This window comes from Haliaeetus albicilla, chromosome 25, assembly GCF_947461875.1.
Source record: "Haliaeetus albicilla chromosome 25, bHalAlb1.1, whole genome shotgun sequence".
NCBI lineage: Eukaryota > Metazoa > Chordata > Aves > Accipitriformes > Accipitridae > Haliaeetus > Haliaeetus albicilla.
The window spans coordinates 19,124,721-19,147,611 of NC_091507.1; the positions used below are offsets into that span (position 1 = coordinate 19,124,721).

Here is a 22,891-nt window from a genome sequence, read left to right on the forward strand (position 1 = left end):
AAGACTGTTGTTTTCCCAATATGAGGCATGGGTACCAAGGCACAGAAATAAAAAGTCTCAGAACAAGAGATGCAGTATCAGGCAGCATGACGACAGTGCATCACATCTCCCTGGACATTATAGACCTGTTGGTTAGTTCAGTTCAAATTTTTTTTTTTTCCTTCTCCTTCACCACAGAAACAGACAATACCAAAAACTGAAGGGAAGAATACTGAAGGAAACTAGCAAGAATTATTCAAGTTTAGTAAGTTTCAGATTTTTTTTACAAGAATTATGCCACATAGTCTGAATTCATTTCCCAACACTAATTTTTAGTGAGACCCAGCATTCAAACAATACTGCCTTAGCAGGAGGCACAGACCTGCATTGCCTGACCTATCTGGCAACAGAGGCATATTTGTTCCTTGTAGTGTCAAATGTCTAAAGAGCATTTTAGTCGACAGACAATCATTTACTTATACTTTTTCACTTTCGCTACAGGAAAATTTTCACACAACAAGGGTCCAGCTCCTTGGGATGAGTCACTTCCTCTGAGGCATCTGTGTTTTCAATCATCTGAAAAAATGCAGAGGCTGCGTATAAAGCTTATTTTCCCAAAAGCCAAGCACAAAGACTTTTTTAATATCCCAGTGATACCTCCTGTGCTGTCTTTGAAATAACCATATTAAATCTGCAGTTAATTTGTGTTTTCTTTGCCACTATCTTTCCTCCTGTCTATTCTGTCCTTCTTCCTTCTCCGAGCTTAATAGGAATTTGACTTGCTTTTGGACGACACACCACCAGTTCTGTCTATGCTACCTGATATTCCCCAATTCTTCCTGAGACATTAATTGAAGAAAAACTCCAGTCAAAGTTTTCAGACCTAGTTCAGTAATCCTTTGCCAGCTGAGCCATACCGAAGCACAATGTAAACTTCTGTTCTAAACATGAATTCATACCCCTTAAAACCAGTATTCTCATGCCGTTAAAAAGACATGCCCATGAAAATTGTTCTTTGGCAGGAATGAGCCACTTGACAGCTGGTAGAATAAGTCTGAGCTGTAAAGGACAGCAAAGATTAAAAGATTATGTTATTCAATTTACAAAATCTCTTCCAAACAGAGGATAATGAGGCAAGGGTAGCTGGGTAGGAGGACCATCTTGGAATTAAAAAACAAAACAAAACAAAACAACAAAACGAAACCAGAAGGTTGCAGATTTTTATGGAACTACGGTGTAGAGACTAAGCTTCTGGATCCTTTACAGCAGCTTTGAAATGATCAGCCCTTTCCCTTGACTAAGGGTGCAACACAAAATTAAAATTTCACATCTGACTATTAGCAAGTGATGCTATTTGCTTTTTCACTACAATGATCAGCTTTTTGATCACAGCACCTTACAGAAAATACTTTTTTTTGCCATAATATATAATTCCCTATTTACTCTACAGATATTAATATTCTTACGGATCAGAACTGGAATTTTATGCCAGGCAGACTGCATTACCCATTTTTAATGCCTTCCAGTTGTTACTCTGTGCTATAATACCATTTCAAAACGTGGCAGAAAACTTGAGTTAAATACATACTAACCAGTAGTAAACTCAGGGCTAATTATATTTGAAATATTAATTCTTAGAACCTTCCACTTCTCCTGACATTCTCAAAAGAATGTTATAAAAACCTGATTTTAAAAACTTTTTTTTTAAATGACAGAGCTCTTTTTTAGGTAATTTTTAAAAATCCTTCATGGAAGTAAAAGGGTATGCAGAGCAATGCACAGTACTTTTCCAAGTCAACATCTATCTACATCCCTCTGCCCTCAATAGCTAGGGCTTCTGTCATAGAATGATGCATTTTCTGTCTTCATCCAGGTCTCACCTAAGGATAACAATAAACATGACAACTACAGTCAGAAACCATGGCCTTTTTATAGTACAGGAATGTGTTTGATGAAACTTAGATGAAGCCAGTAATCAATTCCGTATTAAAAATGCATATGCTATCCAAAGGTTACAAGAGTTACCCAAAACACAGCTACACTGTCTTCAGCACCAAGAGATCTAGAAATTTATAGAATCATAGAATAATTGAAGTCAGAAGGGTTTTCTGAATGACATTCAGCGGGACCAACTTAGATCAGGTTACTCAGGACTTCGTGCAATAGACTGTAGATTTTGTTTATTTATTTTAAAACAAAAAGCTTCTTAGTGAAAGTATCTCTAAAAGCTGAAATAAAACTTCTTTATTATTATTACTTGTTTAAAAAGGAACATGAAAACTTACGAGGAACACTATCAGTGGGTGAAAACAAGAAAGGAACATGCTGGTTACTGCTGACTATCCTGCTTCATGTAGTTTCATCAGCTATGAGAAAAGGCACTGCATAACCTTCTGTGAATCATTCTGCTTAGTACCTGTACGCTTTTTATAAGTTATAAGGCTCAGTTCTCCACTTCCATTTGTAGTCTACTCAATCACTATACAACTGTTCAAACCATGCACCACTGAAGAGTTTATTCTGGAAAAGCAAAAGGAATAAACTAAAATTAGGTATTTAAAATTTGGGGTTTTTTACTCATTAAAGTAATGGAATAGTTGAATCAGGAAGGGACCTCTGGAGACTGTCTAGTCCAACTTCCCTGCTCAAATCAGGGTCAGCTAGAACAGGTTGCTCAAGACTTTGCCCAGTCAGGTTTTGAGTGTCTCTAAGAACAGAGACTCCGCATCCTCTCCAAGACCTGTTTCCTGGTTTGAGTACCATCACAATAAGGAATTTGTTTTCTTATATTTATGTAAAATTTCCTGTATTTCAGTTTGTACCGACTGAAATCCTCTCATCCTTTCACTGGGTACAATACCACTGAGCAGACTCCGGCTGTGTCTTCTTTACCCGTGCACATCTCCCCCTTCCCCCCCACGTTGGCAAGATCTCTGAAAGCATTTTCTTCTTCAGACTGAACAGTCCCAGCTTTCTCAGCCTCTCCACTCACTTAGTGAGGCAGTGCTTCTCTCCAGGACCATATCCCATGAGATTCTTCTAAGCAGGTCCCTGAGCAAACCAAAGTCTGCTGTCCTGAAGTGGTTCAAGTGTGCCCCTTAAATCCTTAAATAGAGATCCATAGTCATAAAAGCCAAATCCCCCATCACCACGAGCTGTGCAATCAGTTGGTAACCTGCATGATCCACCCACTCCTCCTCAAGCTGTTCTCCCTCACCAGCAGGACTGATGAGAAAACCTCCATCTCCAATATGAGGAAGTCTCCCACTACTATTACTCACTGGTTGTGCTACTGCATTGTACAGGCTCAGATCATCTGCTGGACAGAGCTTCCTGCTTCTCATCTGCTACCAGAGCACTGAACATACCCTATAGATGCAGATCTGCAGGCAGAGAAGGAGAATTCTTCCTTTCACGAGAAGTCACAAGTTTCCAGCCTTTGCCATCACAGAACAAGCAGAGACAGCCTGCCCTTCCCTCCGCAGGTTGGGGGTACCAGCTCACGCCTGGATCCTGGAGAAGATTCAATTTCCTTTTTGTCATCTCTGATGCCATGCACTGTGCTGACCTCCTCCTGCATCTGCTTTACTTGGCAAAAATCCTCAACCAAGCACTCATCTCCTGCAGGTGAGGACAAAACTTCCCCTTGCCCCAATCTCAGGAAGAGGCACCAGGCACTCCCTTCAGCTCAAGACCTGAAGAGCTGCACCCTCCCTTGGGAGCTTGGTCTGAGTCGAGGCCTCTGATGTTTTGGGGCAGTTGCTCAGAAGCGTGTCCTGTGCCAATATGCAAGAACTGCATGCTGAAATTTTGAAAACTTAAAGCCTCTGTACGGCAGGAAATCTGATTAGAAACATGCAACAAGAGCTTCATGACATGAAAAACTGAATGTTGGTAAGCATAGTTTCACACACAATCAGAAAGAACTGATTTTCAATTCCAATTGAACTAATTACTGCACAGAATGAAGATGCATCAAAAATGAAGTTCCTCCTCCCTTTGAAAGAATGAGCTATACACTAACTGCAAGTAGAGCCAACAAAGTACCAAATGGCTAATCTATGCATCAACTATAACCAGTTTTAAATGCAAAGAGTCCAGGTAAGGAAACAGGTTATATACCCAAGAAACTCAAAGATGTTTTACTTTACGATTACCATTTTAAGCAGTTGCTTTCTGTCATTCTAAATTCCAGTCTTAACTCAAAAGCAAATTAATCTAAATCAGTGTCACTTCAAACACTATAAAGCCAAATACATTAATGCAGAATACATCCACCTCAGTAAGAGAGGCTGAATTTAGCACAGATGCTCTAGCAAGTGCCAAACGAACATGTCTTTACCAGCAAGACATACAAAAGCAAACTAAAATTAGAACTGAAGATTTACATCAAGCCTTTTCAAGTCCATTCACATTATAGCAGAGGCCTACCTCAAATGCCAAGATACACAATGCTTATATATTATAAAGGTGCTCAAGCATCTTCACAACTTTGAAGAGACAAGTGTTAAAGACACTACGAATTTCACCAAGGAGGAACAGCAAGATGGATTATACTAGTCAAAACAACAGTGGGGAGGGTATAGAGGACAGGTAGTACCCCCCCCCCCCCCCCCAAGCTGAATTAGGCAAGGAAAGACTATGCAATCCATAGCAAGCAGTCTTTGAAAGGTTTCTGAGCTAGTAGAAGATAGACTTTGCCTGTATTATGAGGAAAATGGAAGTTTATAGCATATAAAGGAAGTTTATAGTTTAGAGCTGCAGAAGTGCATTTGCTTAAGATACCACATACCTGATATACTAACCCCAGGACAATCTACTTATACAAGGATGTTGGATTTCATGAGTAAAGGTCTTATTGTATAGCTCTCTTCCAGGACACCAGATAAAAGCAAAAGACAGACTAAATAAAATTCTGCTTTCTGACTAAATACAATTATGCTTTTGAAAGTGTATCTATTCTTCTTAAATCATAAAAGAAATGAACCACTTGAACAGAATCTGGTTTGACATTCCTAAAAAGATAAATAAAGATTAGAGTAAGAATGGGATCTCCTTAGAAACATGTCAAAAGGGAATACTTTCAGAGAGTCAATTCACAAATTTTAACTTTCACAGCACTACTAAAATGGTTAATGTCCACAAATACATGTCCACATTTAAAGCAACTAACAGTTTTAATAAGAAGCAGGCAACCGAGGTGACTTAGAAAAGCCCTATGTCTGAAAAAAACAAGTTCATCTTGGAACATCTTTAATTTGCATAAACTGATATTCTAATGAGTCTGTACTTCTTTCAAGAAAAACTGGTGAGTTGATGAACATCTCGCATTCTGGTCACAAGACAAAACTTCAATATAAACAACTGATTGCACCCTTACTCTACTTTGGAATTGATATTAAAATGCCCAAACCGATGCAGGTCCCTGAATTAAGGGCCTAAATAGCTGTGATCTTTGTGTCATGCTATTTTTAATGTGTCAGGGAAGATACACAAGCTGCATCTCCTAAATGGAGAGTCATATGGCAAACAGCACGAAAGCATTCTGCCTGTGGTCTGTCAGCTCTGGGATATTGCAGCTTTTCCAAAAAAAGCTCAAGATTACTGACCTCACAGCATATTGTTGATTTAGACAGATTACAGCAGCAGTAGTCCTTACAATCATCTGTCTATTAGACAGCAGCATTATTTCACATAATTTAACTTTGGTTTTGCAATATGTAAACTATCATTTTCTGTAATACGGAGCTGAAAAATACTATTAAAAAAATTAAGCAAACGGGAGCATAAAAAATAGGTAGTATCTGACAACATCTACAGTTAGGACAGAGTTTAATTCTACAGGAATTAGGATACAGCTTACTGCCACTAACATTTATTATTAGCACTGTAGTACAACATACCTATTTGTGAACCTGTTACAGTCTATAAAATGGACTTTGTATGAACGCCTCTCAATAGCAACTGAGGAAAAAATAACTCATCTACACTAATTTAACAGTTCTATAGCAACATCACGCTCCTCAAACCCAGTCCAGCTAGTCACTACAGAGAGGCTGTCAGTCTCTGAAGTTTCACTTGGTACCAACCAACCTTTTTACTCTGGGCTGCAAGACACTACTGCTGTTAGCTCTCTATACAGAAATGAAACTTTCTACAGACATGATTAAATTACAAATAATCAGATTTTTGTGCATTAAAAAAAGTAGGGGAGTTATAATAATGCTTAGTACCAAAAATTTATCATCTACCTTTTTCTCTCAACATTCCAGTATAGCCCTGTGAAGAAAATTATCATTATTGTGCACAACACTTATATTAGTTAAGCTTTGCTTCCCAAATGGAGAGAAATTAAAGAGAGAAGTTAAAAAAATTACAATCCTTAGTCTCACCTAGGCCTCCGGGGCCAGCCAACAGAAACTCTTGTCTGCCTATCCTTTTCACAATTGGCCGTTTCTCATCACTGCAATAAGGAAATAGATCCTGGGAGACGCCAGTATTATAATTCAAAATGATATACTGTGTAGTAAGTGCAAGACATAAGTAATAACCATCTACAGCCACGGCACAGGGTTGCTCTGGAGTAAACACTTCCTTCACTATCTGGACTCTGTCTTCAAACACCATGAACATTTGAATGGTCCGCCGCTTGACTGAGATAATGCAGACTTCGACACAAAAAGGATCCCCACTCACAGGGTTTTCATTTAATGAGAATGTCACAGCTCCTTTGATTCTAGCGCCAGTGGGGACAGGTTCCAAGTTCATCATGTTAACTAGTGTTATTGTGTTGTCGCAAAGCACAAGAAGCCTGGTGAGGGCAGAGGCCGCTTTCAACTCACTCACAGGCTTCTTCAAGCCCAGGTATTTATGCAGTTGCTTGGTGGCAGCAAAAGTTATTTTTCCAGCTGCTGATACCTTTTCATCCAACAGAAAGTGATAGATAAAGCAGTCATTGGTTCCAATATAGAGGTTCTTTCCACAACACTCAATGCATTCAATGTTGATGTAATTCTTGTCTCCCATTAACATCTCCCGCTCAACAGCAGAAACGAGCTTGAAAGCTTTGACGCTCATTGTGTCTTCTGGGTGATCTGATTAAAGAGAAAAAAACCCCACTACTTACTTCCAGACGCATACTCAAATATCAAATCTAACATTCACCAGTACAAAAAATCCATTGTTGCATTTTTCAATACTCTATAGTCTATTTCCAACCTGATTACACAAGCCAGAATGAGCACATTAATAAACACAGAAATAAATCGAATTGTATGCTTCCACTTCAAGTGTATTCTGAAGCAGATTCACAACAGCACCCAGCTATTTTGAAGTGATGCTTTCTCCACAAGCAACCAGCATATTATCGGCGCTCTCAGATACTCTGGCACTACAAGTTGTTCTTGCCAGTATTTAGTGATTTATAAACCTCTCACATAAAGGTTTCTATAACCTGTACATGGAAAGATACAAGCTTCGGCTCTCAGATTTCTAGGGAAGGCACAAGGCATTTAGCGCTACAAGTTAACATCTCACGTTGCTTTACACTAAATTTGGGCCTATTAGTACAGTCTCCTAGTGAAATATAGGCATATTCCATTTTAACACATACTGTACATTCCTTACTCTTCAGCAATCAGAAATATGTAACTTCCAAGCTGTTTAAATAATAATAATTTATGCAAGGTATCATCCAACTCATAAGAAAAGTTGCTGGTTGGTTTGTTGGTTCTTTTTTAGTATCTGCAGGGTGTCTGTTTTATTCAGTGCTACTTACACATTCTCTGTATCAGACTATATGCACCAGCAGTTACAAAGCACATTCACACAGCAAATTTGGAAGCATGGTCCATAAAGCATTCATTAAGCTCAAGATGCAGTGCCACAGAAATTAAGAGTTTCTGTTCTCTACTATCACAACTATTCCAGAAGGATGTCTGTAAGTGGTAAGCAGCACTTCTAATATTCATTCTACAAACCATACCTACCCTTTTGCAATCAAGCACTGTCAAGGGACAGATGCAATCTATAAAGCAATTAATAGTATTTTTAAAAACAATCTGTGTAATTTTACTGTACTCCAGACTTGCATTGTTTTTATAAGAAACCAGCAGACAGCTGTGCTCAACACTCCAAAGAACAGCAAATGAGAAATTGCTGACCTTGTTTAATCACCTTTTAATTTGTCATGACTGGTCTGTAAGGACCGCTTAGCCAACACAGGGGAAGACATAACACTAAACATCTTGAACGGATTTAAGAAATAACAATTACTGCTAGTCCACACGTACAATGGAGATATAAAGCATCAAATGAAATTTCTGTGGACCAACAGAGAAACCAACATCAACAAAATGCTCTTGTGAACAAAACTAAACATAGTCAAAATGAATATAGTTTCAAATTATTACATCTAAAACCCCCCTTTGCTTTTGTAAGAGAACATTGAAAACCATGGCAAAAATTTCCAAAACTGAGTAGAAAAAAAGTAAGGTAGACAACTCAGAAATAACCTTTAAGTAAACTTAGACAGAACCAAGAATATAGCCAGAAGCAAACCATGTTACCAAGAGACAGTAGTGAACTTTTATCCAAGAACTTCCTGGTTTTTTTCAGAAGTTAAAAAGATTTTAGTTTGGGCTTCCATTATATTATCAAATTGCATCCTCACCTGGGGTGTAAATTAGTGTTCTGACCTTCAACAACAAAAAAACCCAACCAGCCAAACCCAGGAAGTACTAGAGAAATAGCCTAAGGTGAAGTGATAATGCAAGTCTCTGGCAAGACAGCCATGTTATCCTCCAACATTATCAAAGTAAACACCGTGTATTAAGATAAAGAGGGCTGCCCAAAGGTTGACTGCGAAAAAAAACCCAACCGTTTTTAAGGGCCTGGGTGTATCCTGAACTGATAAACTATTGTCTGGAGAGGTTAGGCAGCTTTCGCTCCTGAAGCTGTGAACAACTTAACATTCCTGTAGCCCAGGGTAAAAATGTTAATGCGTGGCATTGGGAGAACTACAGAATTTTGCTCTAACCAAGATGTATTAAAAACCTCCAAAAAACTTACTAAATGAAAGCAGATGATGAGTAAAAGTATAAAAGAAAATCAAAATAGATACACCATCCCCAAGCAGAAAGAACAAAAAATCACACAGTACGACATAAGTCTGGTAGCAAAGAAATAAAAACATTCATGCTAGAAAAAAACTGCGAGAAAAGCTTTTAAGAACAACCATCATCAACACACATAATCTGCATGTGATTTGTTTTAACAGTTATTTTGTTCTCATTAGTAAGAGCTTCGGGGCCTGCACACACCGCGAAGAAACATGTTTTGCGGAACATGCTGTTCCTTTAAAGTGCAAGAGGCCACCCCAGAGTTACCAAAGGAAGTCAGTAGTGTGCTACTTTTCAGATGTTCAGAACTCCGGAAAGCAAGATAATGGGAATGTCTGCTGTCAAAAAATAATCAGTAGGCAAGCAAACAATCAGCCTGCTACGTTTCATTTTCTTAAGTGCACCGATAACCCCGCAGGCAGTCGTTTCCAGCAAAAAGGGGAAGGCAGCTCTCCCCCACTTTTGTTAGGTAACACCTCGCTTTGCGTTCACGTTTTGTTTGCTGCCGCTGCTGCCCTGCAAACCAGCACCCTCCCTCCCTCCCCTCCGCACCGCTCGCTCACGCAGACGCGCTCCTCCACCCCGTCCAATTAACCGCGTCCACGCTCTAATTAACTCCTGGATGCCATTCCACAGACGGGTGGCGCCGGCCCGCTCCAGCCCCCGGCAGGACGGGGATGGACCTCACCCCGCCGCCGTTCCCCTCACCCCCGTCCCCCCCTCACACACACCCCGCAGCGGGCGGCGTAAACCAGGCCCGGCAGCGACCGCTCCCCGCCTCAGCGCAAAGGCGACGGAACCTCTCCACCCGCTCAGGCCGTTCCCCCAGCACCTGCCACCGCCACACCGGGAGTCCGGGCCCGCCGCTTATCGAGGCGGCCTTGGAGCGGTGACGGGGCCGGGGGCCGGGGCCCGGCGCCGCCTCAGGCCGCGCTCTACCAAGACGGAAGGACGGCCGCGCCGCTTCCGGTGTGGCGCGGGCCCTTCTGGTCACGTGGGAGGGGCAGCCGGCCCAATAGCGGCTCCGTCCCACCCACTTACCAGCGGGAACACCGGGTAAAAGAGCCCCGCCCCTCGCCGCCGCTGACGTCACCGCGCCTGGCGTCACTTCCCGCGCGGCATTGTGGGAAAGCGGAAAAGTGGCCGGCGGGGCGGGGAGGGGGGGGGGGAAGAAGATGGCGGCGCAGGGAAGGGAGCGGGTGGGCGGCGGTAAGGAGGAGCGGGGATCGGGGCGTCCGGACTCGGAGCTGCTGCTGCACCCGGAGCTGCTCTCGGAGGAGTTCCTGCTCCTCACGCTGGAGCAGGTGAGCCCGGGAACCGACCCGGCCCCGGGGGGGGTGATGGTGGGCCTAGCTCGTTGTCGTGTCTCCCCTCCGTGTTAGAGCCGCCCTGTTTGTTTTTCCGCTTTACTCCGCGGGGAAGATCCTGCCTTCCCTCGTTACCTATCCGGGAGGTTTTCTCGCGGTCGTCCCGCCGTTTCCAGGCCTTAAGGAGCGCGCAAGAGAGCGTTCAGGAAAAAAAAATACAAAAAAACCTAACAAAACGCAGGTCGATTCTCCATAGGTGTTTGTTTAGAGGAGGCCCGTAGCGTGACAGGTGTCTCCGTGTTTGCAAAGGGGCTGTTTTCGAACGCTGTAGATGCTAAAGAATAATCTACCCAAATCAGCATGGCTGTGAGACAGCGTTTGCATACAGTAAAAGTACCTGTGGAAAGATCACCTTTACTTTGTTACAGGTGTCACGTTCATCCCCAGTTGATTAAGGAAATGCATCCTACGTAATCAGTCAAGCTAATGCTCAAGTATGCATAATTGTAAAAAAAAAAAAGGGGGTTTGGAAGTGAGTTATAAAGAGTTTTGGACCATATGAAGCTTCAGTTGGTGTGATTTGGAATGCTTGCTACCACCTTGCCAGAAAAGTTTAGGTGCATGAAACAATAGTAATCAAAGTTCTAGGTTTTTGTATGAGCTTGCTGAATTTTTGTGTACTCTTGTCCATATAGTTTACGTGGACAAAAATGTACAGGTTTTAGGCCCACATCAGAAGTCGTGAAGTGTTGCCAAAACCAGCTGTGGCAGAGACTTGACCTGCTTTCAGTGACCTCTAGTTTGTAGGAAGTTAGTGGGTTTTTTTCTCTTTTAATAAATTTGTCAGGAGGTACCAAGAAGTTTTGTTTTCGCAACCCTTTACACGATAAGAAAAAAACTTGTTGTTTTGTTATAACTGACAGTTACTAGAAATCTCCCCTCACAACTTATTTTTGGGGAACTGGGGAAGGAAGCACGGCTCTACATCTGTAAGTTTGAACTGCGTTGTGTTCTAGTTGCCTGTTTTTTAAAAGTGTGAAGAAGAGCTCTGGCATTGTAGTTGGATTCAGGGAATTGTGTTTAAGAGTGCATGAAAACATCAGTTATCAACAGTATGTCTATCATAACTTTTTCCTTGTTTTTGCTGCTATTTGTATTGGAAAAATTGTAGGGTTTTGGACAGGGAGGGGCTGCAGAGTTGACCTGTGTGGGCAAAGGTGATGAACTGCCCAGTACTGGTCGCAGCTGGATCCAGCTGTCTCTGACACTGATGAAGACAGCCCATCACACACCAGAGTTTCAAGCAGAGGAGCTCATGGCACCTGTGTTCAAGTGCACTTAACAAAGAGCAGCAGCCATCAGGGGCAGGAGACACAAAAAGATGCACGGACGGAGGCGCATGAGGCGATATGTTAAGAGATGCACTTGCAGGTAGTGGAAAAAGAAACCACTATGCACTGACCCAAACATCCTGCATTTCCCGTTGCCTCACTGAAGGGAGGGACTGAGTGTAATCCACACAGAAAACAACGGAAGTTGGCAGTAGGAAGGCAGGAGACCAGGCTGTCATTGGCACGGAGCAGTTTGTGACCTCCACGCCGGTCACCACTGCAGCCCCCTCACTTCGAAAACCCGGCATTTATGCCCAATACACTACCTTAAACTGGCTTTTGAAAAAAGAAATTATGCCACTAAGATGCTTGTGCTTTGAATTTGTCTTAATAACTTTTTTTTCTGTTCCCCACAGAAAAATATACTAGTCGAAAATGATGTAAAGATGGACAAAGATGGTCTCACTAATCTCTATATTCAACATGCCATTCCCCTGCCTCAGCGTGACTTACCAAAAAGTAGATGGGGGAAAATGATGGAAAAGAAAAGACAGCAAAATGAGTTGAAAAGTGAGAATAAAAGGTAACTTAGCTTTTATTGAGCTAGACTTGGAGAATTTAGGACAGTGCATTTAGTTCAAGCTTTGTTTGCCTGAAACTTATACAGCTTTTGGATGTTGTCACAGTTTACAGAGAATGCCATGTCAGGTCTCCTGTGTTAGAAGTGTTAGAGTCTACTACTGCAATAATAGGAAAAAGGGGAAGATAATATTTTTTTGTTATCCAAATGTTATTAATGGTATCCAGCTTATAGTGCTTCTTTTCAGAGAACCATAGAATGGTTTGGGTTGGAAGGGACCTTTAAAGGTCACCTAGTCCAACCCCCCTGCAATGACCAGGGACATCTTCAACTCCATCAGGTTGCTGAGACCCCCGTCCAACCTGACCTTGAATGTTTCCAGGGATGGGGCATCTGCCACCTCTCTGGGCAACCTGGGCCAGGGTTTCACCATCCTCATCATAATAAATTTAATCCTTACATCTAGTCTGAATCTACCCTCTTGTAGTTTAAAACCATTACCTCTTCTCCTGTTGCTACAGACCCTACTAAAAACTCTGTCCCCATCTTTCTTATGAGTTTTTTTTAAGTACTGAAAGGGTGCAATAAGGTCTCTCCAGAGCCTTCTCTTCTCCAGACTGAACAACCCCAACTCAGCCTTTCCGTGTAATAGGAGAGGTGTTCCAGCCCTCTGACCGTTTCATGGCCCTCCTCTGGACCTGCTCCAACAGGTCCATGTCTCTCCTGTGCTGAGGACCCCAGAGCTGGACGCAGAACTGCAGGTGGGGTCTCACCAGAGCAGAGCAGAGGGGCAGAATCCCCTCCCTCGACCTGCTGGCCACGCTGCTTGTGATGCAGCCCAGGGTACGGTTGGCTTTCTGGGCTGCAAGTGCACACTGCTGGTGCATGTCCAGCTTTTCATCCACCAGTACACCCAAATCCTTCTCTGCAGGGCTGCTCTCAATCCCTTCATCTCCCAGCCTGTATTGATACAGGGTTACTGGTAGATTTCATGGTACTTTATAATGAAGAAAGTTTAATTATTTTTTGTTTCGCCATATAATTGTTTAATAATAATTTTTACAGTGCTTAAGAAAAGTACCAAAAGCATGTTTAATTATGCTTGGTCCTTGGACAGGGGTGGTCTACTCTAGAGTCAGGGGTGTATGCTGCAGCAGTTTTGTGTGTCCAATTCAAAACTAACATCTGCTTTCTGAAACAAACATTCTGCCTTTTAAAAATCTTTCATTTGTATTTGATTAGAAAACAAAATCTTCCTCAAGAGTTTATTTTATCGAATCTCTTTTCCTCCTGATCTTCCCCCTGCCCAAGACTTTGATTTTGATGTCTGATGTGCATGATAGGTGGTGTTCTGATTTAACTTCAGCAGTAAACCCTAAGGAAAGGTGGATGGAAATTCTCATTATAGTTTTGCAGTATTAAAGCTCGTTGATTTCGTGAGTCTGTTTTAGCTTTACTAAGGTTTCTAACTGGGAAGAGCTAAACAAATTCTGTCAAGTGATTTTTTTTTTTTTTTTTTTGTTTTGTTAATTTTTAAAAACATTAGCAGTGGCTAGGACACTGAGTTGTCCTGTTATTGTCAGGTTTTTTTTTTTCCATGTGCATAAAAAGTAATAGTACGTCGGTTTGTTTACAACTTGCAACTTGAAGATGGAAGTAGAACGTTCATGTTTGAATAATGAGACACTGTTGGTGTGCTGAAATAGGTGCAAAAGAATTTTTTATCATAGACATAAAGATAGCAGGCTGGATGTGTTTTGGAGGAGACAATGTTAATTTTTAAATGGGAGAATGGCTTCATCTAGAGTTTATGTAGAATACGTCTAGGGGCTCTTAGTTTGGTACACTAAAATTCAGTAACGGTTAAACCTGTGTAGTATTGCTGGGAAAATAATAAGTAAAAGGAGATATGTTTAATCTACCAGTCTGCTTTTCTTTACCAGTTGCTCTTAGCACTTAACATCTAGCATACTGGGCTTAGTCTTTTGCTCTGTTAGGCAGTTTTAAGATTTTCCAGCAGTTACTGGTTTTGCTTGTATTACATCTTTCATACTTAATAAGTATGCTGGCAAAATACTGTCTAGAAAAGTTAATCTTTTACTGCTAGTGTTACTAGCCCCAGGAAATGGGAGAAATAGACTTTCAGCAAGTAAAAGTTGTACAGAGAAAACTTCACTTTTAGTATATTCACAGAAAGAATCAAGGAAGTTCAATCATCTTTTTGGATGTTAAAATATTACACTTCTCATAGTTGTGTGCACCACTTAAGCAGAACTGGCACAATGTCATTGTGCAGAGGAGGAAGTAGAACTTGCCATTCTTGTTTTTAAAAACAAACCAAAATTCCTAGGTATTGTGAGGCGGTAAGTTATGTGCAAGTCAGAGATGGGAACTAAGTGTGCTGTTAGTTTGGTTTGGAAGTCAGATAAACTGATTGATCTTGTGAACAACAGGAGCTTTCTGATGCGTTCTTCTGTGGAAAGCACAGCTTTACAACGCTAGAATTAATATGAGGCTTGGAGACTTGATCAGCACAGCTCAGTGTGTGTTGGTAGGCCTCTGGTAGTTACAGATAGGAGATAGAAACACACTGAAATTTTAAAAGTCAGTGTTGAATATTGTGTTTAGTTTTACTGCTGGAGATTGATGGCATGTCCTAAAAGACTTGCTGTATATTGGCTGAGCTGCAGTAACGTGTTATACCTCAATACAATCAAATATCTGAGGTCAGAGATGATGGTTTATACATCCTATTACTGAATATTTGAGCTTACAGACAATCATCCAAATACAAACAAATGCAGTCTATCCAACTTCAAACATTTCAGAAAGTATTTGTGTTCAGGGACAGTTAATTTTGTAGATCTATAAGATCATCTTGCCTCCTGGAAGAAAGAGGATGGTATGAATCTCAAAATGTATCTGTAGTTTCTGAAGTGCCATCAAGTCTGAAGACTCTCGCCTGCAAACTCTCAGTTTCCAGGAGCGCTGTGGCCTTGGTAGAGCTCATAATTTCTCCTTAGTCACCTGAGAAGCTGCTTCGGCATCCTCTGAGAACTGCTAATGCGTTAATACTGAGTTCAGTGTAAAACATGGTACTTCTGACCAGTTTCAGAGATTCACAGAAGAGGTGATCACCTGCCTGTTTTGGTACCAGGTGAATATTTAGGATAATCGGGAGGTGGGAGCTAAAACCTACACTTCTCTCTGTTTTTAGGGTGCTACCTTAAGTACCAGGCTAAGCTAGACAAGAATAGGAGTGTTTTTCATTAAATTGCCCTCATAATCAGGAGTTGCTCAGAGTCCATCCTGACTACCTGAGTAATCATGTGAAACAGTGGAAACCCAGATTGCTCAGGTAGAGAAGCTTTTGCTTCCTCTAGTAAATCTTGTATTCTTTACCATGCGCTACAAAGTAAACAGCAGGATTACAGCATGCCCTCTGTCCAGCCTGGCCCAAAGTGTGGCTAGAACATTTCTCTAGGATGTAGGAGATGCACATTGAAATTCAGGTTTCACAGAGAGTGCCCTGCAGGAGGGGACATGATCCCAAAATGGTGCTTTTCAGCCGTTAGCTAGTGTCAGCGTCCTCCCTCAGAAGAGTGCGGGCTAACATGAGTCCAACTCTGAAGCTTTTAAGCTCCCTGTACTTTATATAAAGAAAGTGAATGTCACACCCAAGGTTCTGTGTTCTTCTGTGAGCCGTGTATCTAAACATTACATGTGACGGTTCTTGATGGTACAGCATTTTGGAACTTTCCCAAAGTGATTCTCTGGGAATGTTATCTGTATTGTAGCAGTGGTCATTTGTACAAGTGCTACAATTCTAAAATTCAGTTTAGAATAGATAACAGTCCTCCTAGAATTGCAGTTAGTTCCTAACTTGCCAGTCTTCATCAAGCTGAATTAAAAAAAAAAACAAAAACAACAAAACCCAAAACCCCCAAAAAACCAAACCCCAAAAACTGACCAAAAAACCACTCCATAGGAAAAGCAGACTTATTATGTTAAGGAAGGTGATGGAAAAAAGGTATAAACCCTTTTCTTTCACATAGTTTGTAAATTAGCTTTCCAAAAAGGCTATGGGCAATGTGTTCCTTCTCAGGAGCATTGAATAAATTCTTGGACAAAGCTGAAGTGAGCAAAAAGTATCATGTTTTATTTTTGAAGTGTGTGTCAGCTTTTTTAGGCTTTTCAAGTGAAATTATACTACTTAATCTAATGGATGTGTTAAACACTATTGTTTCAGTAGTATTTAACTAAAACAACATGCCTGGCTGAACACTCCTAGTCTTGGAAGCTAATTTCATTTTGTAGAAGCTCTCCTAGAAACCTCATCTACTGTAGATACAAATGAAAGAGTTGTGTCTGATCTCTTGACAAACAAGTCCCAAATGAATTGAAGGTCTCTCTTTGTCTCTATCAGTTCTGGGAACCGATGAATAGAAAAAGAGGAGGATTATGTGACATATGTTGTTGTGAACAGATAGTAATGTAGAAGCAAATCTGAGTAAGAGCTGAGCTTTCTCTTGCTCTACGAGCTCTTAAATTGTGACTCCTTCCATTCTTTTTAAAGTAACCCCGGTCTTGACAGAAATTGTGCAAGCAATGTGTAATTTCTTAATATGTGAGGTTTATCAGCAGCTACTAATCTAATGTTGTTCCAAGTCAAATGAATCGAGTCTCTGCTTGGGGCTTATTTTGAAGTCTGTTGAGATACCTAACATCAATATTGTCAAAATCATTAATTACAAATTAATGAATACATTTAATTGTTGAAAACACTATAGTTCAACTTTTATTCCTCTGTTTAGTATGAGATGATTAAACAGTGTGTACTGAAAGCTCAAGTTTCTGAACAGCAATATTATATAACTTAATGGTGGTTTGGTTTTTTTATTTGTTAAATCTGTGCTTTCCAAACACTTTCTCTTTGTCGTTCTTGAGCAGTGCTTTTTTAAAACTCTAACTTCATGTAGAGTGAGCTATGATAACTTTGTGCTTTAATTTTTGGCAGTCAGGATGTTTCCTGATACTACTGTTTTGATATTAACTTGATAGTATTCCTTTTTTTATGAATCAGTTGTTACTAAATTGGTCAGCTCTGATCTACACATAGGCTTAAAGACACAAACTACTAAAAACAAAACAAAAAAGTCATTAAATCAGCTTAGGGTTCCTGTTCAAAACCAACTTATTTCAAAAACAGGTATGTTTTTTCTGCTTAACGTTTTTATTCCTTGTCTAACAGTCTTTTAGACTATCTTAATGTTAGGATTTTGAATAAGAGTGGAAACAGGGAGATTCAGAAGCATCAGATTACTAGATGCTGTTCTTGTAGGTAAGGTGGCACACGCTTTCTCAATAGTCACCTTTTGAAATGCTTAACAGCTATTATCTCTAGTTACCCTGGAATAGCTACAGGGCTATAAGCATACAGTCTTTGGTTGTACAACTGTAACTGTCTGCCTAGAAAGTTCCTCACACAACCCTCTTTGCTGAGGAGCACTGTTCCTCAGACAACACCCTGCCCCCTTCACCCCTTTATATTTTGGAAGCAATTTCTGTTGCCAAAGTTTGGAGCAGCTAAGACTTTAAGGTTAGTATTTTGGGATATATTTTTACTTCAGGCAGGATTAAATTCATTTTCACTACTCCTGTCTTGGATATGCTTTTTTTGGATCACCTAGCTTGTGTTTCTGAGAATTTTACAATTTGTATTTTCAGTGTTACAACAGTGGAAGGTTTAAGGAAACGGCCACTAATTGTGTTTGATGGCAATTCAACGAGTACAAGCATAAAGGTGAAGAAGACAGAGAATGGAGCTGCTGATCGCCTAAAACCTCCTCCAGCTGGAAGCACCACCAACACTGTTAGAAGATTATCAGTTCCTTCAAATGCCTCAACATACGTTTCAGCCTCCAGTTTATCAGAGGACACTAAACTGGGAATGAGGAATAATGAGGCTAAGCAGAACAATGTTTCAAAGACTAACAGCAGTGTGTTGGCTAGTCTGAAGGCGTACCCTTTGTCTCCAGTAGCAGGAACTACTGTTGTGAAGTTAAAGAGAGCTGTTCCAAAAGAAGAATCTGATTTGCCGGTATGTACATTCAGTATCTTGTTTTGCAGCTTTTTTTTTAATTGAAATGCAGGAACCAAAGGTAGACACTTGTAAGAGTTTTCAGGATTATTTTATTTTGGAGTAATAGTAGAGTCTGTATTTAGAAGCAGGCAAAAGAGTAGCTGGTTTGGGAAAGATTAGAAGGAAGGAAATGAAGTACTTTGTACTTGTCCATGGGAAACTTGTGTGTGAGAGAGGCAGCTTTGTAGAAAGCATGCATGTAATTTTAAAATGAGTAAGTAGGTGATACTTACGGTGGTGCTGGTAGCAGTCTCAAACACAAACAAAATAATCCTACTGGTAGGTCTGAGAGAGAGAACAGGTGTTACAGAACAACACGAACAGCCTTAAAGGGAGGACAAGTGGTCTGTTTTCTGTAGTAGGGAAGGAAAAAATGGAATCATAACATTTGTAACAATCACACTTGAACGGTTGAGTAGGACAAGCTTTCATTTGTCAAAGTGAAGGAAGAGATGTTACAGGAACTGAAGTGAGATGCTGAGAGCTGTAGAATATATCCTTAGAGGAAGAACGCCATCTGTTTTAAATCTCACATAGGAATTGGCAAGCTAGAGGAAGGAACTGGATGTGAAAATCTGGAGAGCTGCCTAGATTGTGGGTCTGAATGAGAAGGCATAACAACAAACCATACTAGTTGAAGGGAGAGGCCAGAGGTCAAGTGCTCATTTTGAGCCACAGTGATCTTCTTCCGGTGCCTGGGCTTCTATAAGATGATGAGAAAGACATGCTGAGATCTTGAACAGAAGGGTGCTGTTCTCAGGTAGAAGACTGATGGCTGAGGTGTTAACCATAAAGGTAAATAGTTACCTTCTTTCTGCAAGTTAGGTTCAGCTACAAACAAATTTTCTGTGGAGAACTACATTACAGATGGCGGCAGAATGAGACTGGTGAGCTGACGTGGTGAGAGAAGAGCTAATGCAGGTTATATGAATTCAGCAGGGCCTGTCTTTGAAAGTGTAGGTAATGGTGCTGAATGTAGCTGCCAGTTGGAGAGAAAGATGGAACAGTGGTTATTTTTGACAAAGGTGTGATTAGTCTTTAGGGGCTTGTCAGTGAGCAAGGAGCAATGGGCCATCTCCTCTTTAAAACATACTGTGAGGTAGGGATAAGTCTTATATTGGTACATTCCATCATGATACAAATGAAGGAATTTTCACGTTTCTACTGAAATATGGGAATATCTGGAATAAGTCTGGGCTTCAAAGGAAGAAATAGAAATATCTGTTCTCAGTTGAACTGCAGGGGGAGCCTTAGATATGCAGTGTGCAATTACATTGATTTAAAATTTTCCCAGGACACCAAACCTAACTTCTGTTTTCTCAGTATTGCCTCATGAAATGCTTTCCATTAATCTCTTTTTTTAAAAATCCTTTCATGAAAGAATGCAAGTAATACCCTTGCTGCGTGGAGTGGTAGGTTCCATCAGACTTCTATTAAACATGAGCACCTAAACACATAGCTGTTCTGAAAGACAGCTTTGGCAACTTTTACAAGAATCATGGCAGAGGCCCTGAATCAAATTTACACTGGAGAGTTGTGTTTCCTACTGTCAGTATTACTAACTTATTTTAGTATCTAGAACTCTTCCAAGTGTTGGTCAGATCTGAACTTACAGAGCTTTTGAAACTTCAGCGTACACCTCACAGCTTCTTTAATTTAAATGTTGTGTAGACACAATGGTGAACACTTTAAGTGACACTGTGTAACTGACACTCAGAAGTGATGACCTCTGACAGTTGACTTTCTGCATTAGCCACAGTTTATGTTGTTCAAGTAATACCGGTAAGTTCAGTCATGCCTTGTTCGTTGGTCAGGCACGTTTGAAGTTAGGCAAGTATATTGTATGGATGTTACTTTACTGCCTGAAATTAAAGAACATGGTATTGAATAATAAGTGATGCAGCCAGGAGGAATCAGTACACTTAGCAGATGGCTGTAGTATGTAAAGCCTGATATATTTTTAGTATAATGACAGTAATGATAAATGCCTTCTCAAGCAAGTGACCGAGTTTCAAGAAAAACTGAAGTTCTTGTGCAGAACAGCACAGAACAATGCCTGTGATCTTTGGGTCTAATTCCCTTAAACCTTTCAGTGGTTGCAATCCACAGGATTGCTGTAAGTAAACTAACACTGAAATTCTTAAGGAGAAGAGAGATCTTTAGATTGTGCTCCCCAAAACAGTGTGGTGCAGAAAGTTCTTGAAAACTCATATACCTGTCTTTACGCAGCTTGTGTGAACTATTAAAGCTCTAATTTCTCAGATTTTTTTTTTTTTTTTATAGATGATGAAAGGAAATTATTTCACCACTTAATCTCCCATTGTTTTACAATGGGCTTGCTTGATTTTTTTTCTGGTTTCTTGGGGCAGAGCTTGAAAGATGAGTTCATCTGAGGCTTTGGCAATTGTTTCACTTTTTTTTATACAGGTCATTACAAAGGAAGACCAGCTTTTCCTTTTCTTTTTCTAATGTTTTTACTGTCTGACAAAAGTAAATTGGTTTCTTAGTTGTACGTTTTTTTTCTTATACAATCCTGTTTCACCAAGTATTTTAAGACAGCAGTCTGAAGTAACTTTAGAAGTATGTTTTGAAACTCCAATAGGTACCTCTTTCTAAGCTGCATAACTGAAAGCTATTTTTGCATAACCAATTATAGGATTAAGAAAACCCAAAAGACATATGATTCGCAGGTAGTTAAATTCATTGGCTTTATTTTTATCTTCTCTGGAGAAGTTCTGTGATACTTAACTTTCTCCACAAGATGGCAATAGAAAGCTGTTGTAGTAGCATATTACTGAGTACAGCAACAGTCAGCACTAGATTTGAATATGGCAAGTTAATAATTAACTTCTACTTGCGTAGTATATCTAAGAATACTTATATATTTTCTTGTATTCCAGAATGACCTAAAACCTACGGAAGCAAAGAAGAAAATCCAGCATGTTACATGGCCGTGAAGTAGCTAATGGTGCTTGAAACATAAATGTTACTTCCATATTTTCAAACAGATAAGTCATATTTAAACAATTTAAGTACAATTATTTTTAAACCTTACAGGGATTCAGATTGCTGTGAAGTTTTAACAAGTTTAAAAGTTCCCTGTTGTAAAGCTGGAGTCATTATCACCAGTCACCTTAAAAGTGTCTACTCTTGTACACCAGGTAGTTCATTACTTCTTTAAAAGCTGGTAATATTACAATATACTAAACCCCCCCACTTTTAGTTTTTGAGATTATTATAGTTCATCTCCTGCATGTCACTATGATTCACACATATAAATATATATTTTTTTTGTTGTTTCGGTAAGATTCAGTTTTGTTCCACTTCTGGTTAAATAGTTAAAATAGCTATTGAGATTCAGAGTGATCCCAAGAGCCTTCTTGGCTTTAAGAAGATAAATCATTTAGATGAGAAAACTGGCGGTTCTGCTGATAAGATAGTCCGAGACAAAATTCTTTCCTTTTCGCTGCACAGGAGTGTAGAACTTACAGTGCAAGTTAGGTTGATAATAAGAGATGAACTGTTTTAACAGCATTACTTCAAATTGAAGTTTCTCTTATTGACATATGAAATAACAAATGCACAGATGGAAGTATGTTATTAGACTGTTTGATACAAATTTTTGAGAGGAAGTAGTGAATGGATTAGTGCCATGTTCTCTTAAATACACAGGCATATTTTATACATGCATAAGTGTAAAAATGTGCCAATGTAGCAAATTTGGTTGTTTTCCTGGTTACAGTCATGCTTATAAAATACAGGGAGAACCTGTGGAATGCAGGCCAGTGCTTTCTCGACTTGGAGAAGGACAGGGATAGGAAGACAAAGAAGTACCTTGATCATTAGCATGTATAGTTGCACTCTTAAAAACAAAAACCCAAAAAAACCCCAAACCTGTTTTCCCTTCTTTTGATGATTTAAGATGGATGTTGGTTTTCTGTGAAACTTGGTGTTTCTTCTGGATTATTGGTAGTGCCTTATAAGGCAGAAATCCAGTTAAGCTGATGGAAACATTTTGATTAATTCTCAGTGGCTCAGGGTGAAGCCAATTTAGATCCATTTTAGATATGGATGGTAAATAATAATAACACTCCCAGACTTAGTGAAACAAAAAAAGAATCAACTTCTGAATCCACTTAGCCCACTAAAATAAACTGTCAGTAGTGATCCGAAAGCTTGTTTACCTTTTTAACATTGGTTAATATTGAAACCAAAAACTGTAGTTTAATTCATTACTGACGGAAGTTCTCCATTCACTGTTATGACATAAAAGGCACTTCTCGAATGCTGTAAAATGGTAAGAATGTGTGTTTTGAAATATTGTGTGCTGTTTCCCTTTTACTAAACACTTGTGCAGTTTTTGTACTTGAGTACAGCAAACTTTAACGTAATGTACATTTTGTATGTAAAAAGTTGTCTTTTAAGTAGCCTTA

At 40.0% G+C, this 22,891-nt stretch overlaps 2 protein-coding genes across 2 annotated transcripts in view; one reads left to right on the forward strand and one right to left on the reverse strand.

The window, feature by feature from the left end:
• TGFBRAP1 (transforming growth factor beta receptor associated protein 1) overlaps positions 1-10,059 on the reverse strand; it is a 33,845-nt gene extending 23,786 nt beyond the window's left edge. The window contains exons 1-2 of the mRNA XM_069770143.1: positions 9,931-10,059; positions 6,372-7,073 (exon numbers count right to left, since the gene is read on the reverse strand). Coding sequence (XP_069626244.1) covers positions 6,372-7,056 — 685 coding nt within the window. The 5' untranslated portion in view covers positions 7,057-7,073; positions 9,931-10,059. The remainder of the gene's footprint in view (positions 1-6,371; positions 7,074-9,930) is intronic.
• Positions 10,060-10,186: 127 nt separating this feature from the next.
• Positions 10,187-22,352, forward strand: C25H2orf49 (chromosome 25 C2orf49 homolog). Its single transcript, XM_069770149.1, has 4 exons — positions 10,187-10,402; positions 12,153-12,319; positions 18,044-18,416; positions 21,359-22,352. Exons 1-4 carry the CDS (start codon positions 10,274-10,276, stop codon positions 21,413-21,415), a joined length of 726 nt encoding a protein of 241 aa, XP_069626250.1. The 5' UTR covers positions 10,187-10,273; the 3' UTR covers positions 21,416-22,352.
• The last annotated feature ends 539 nt before the right edge of the window (positions 22,353-22,891 follow it).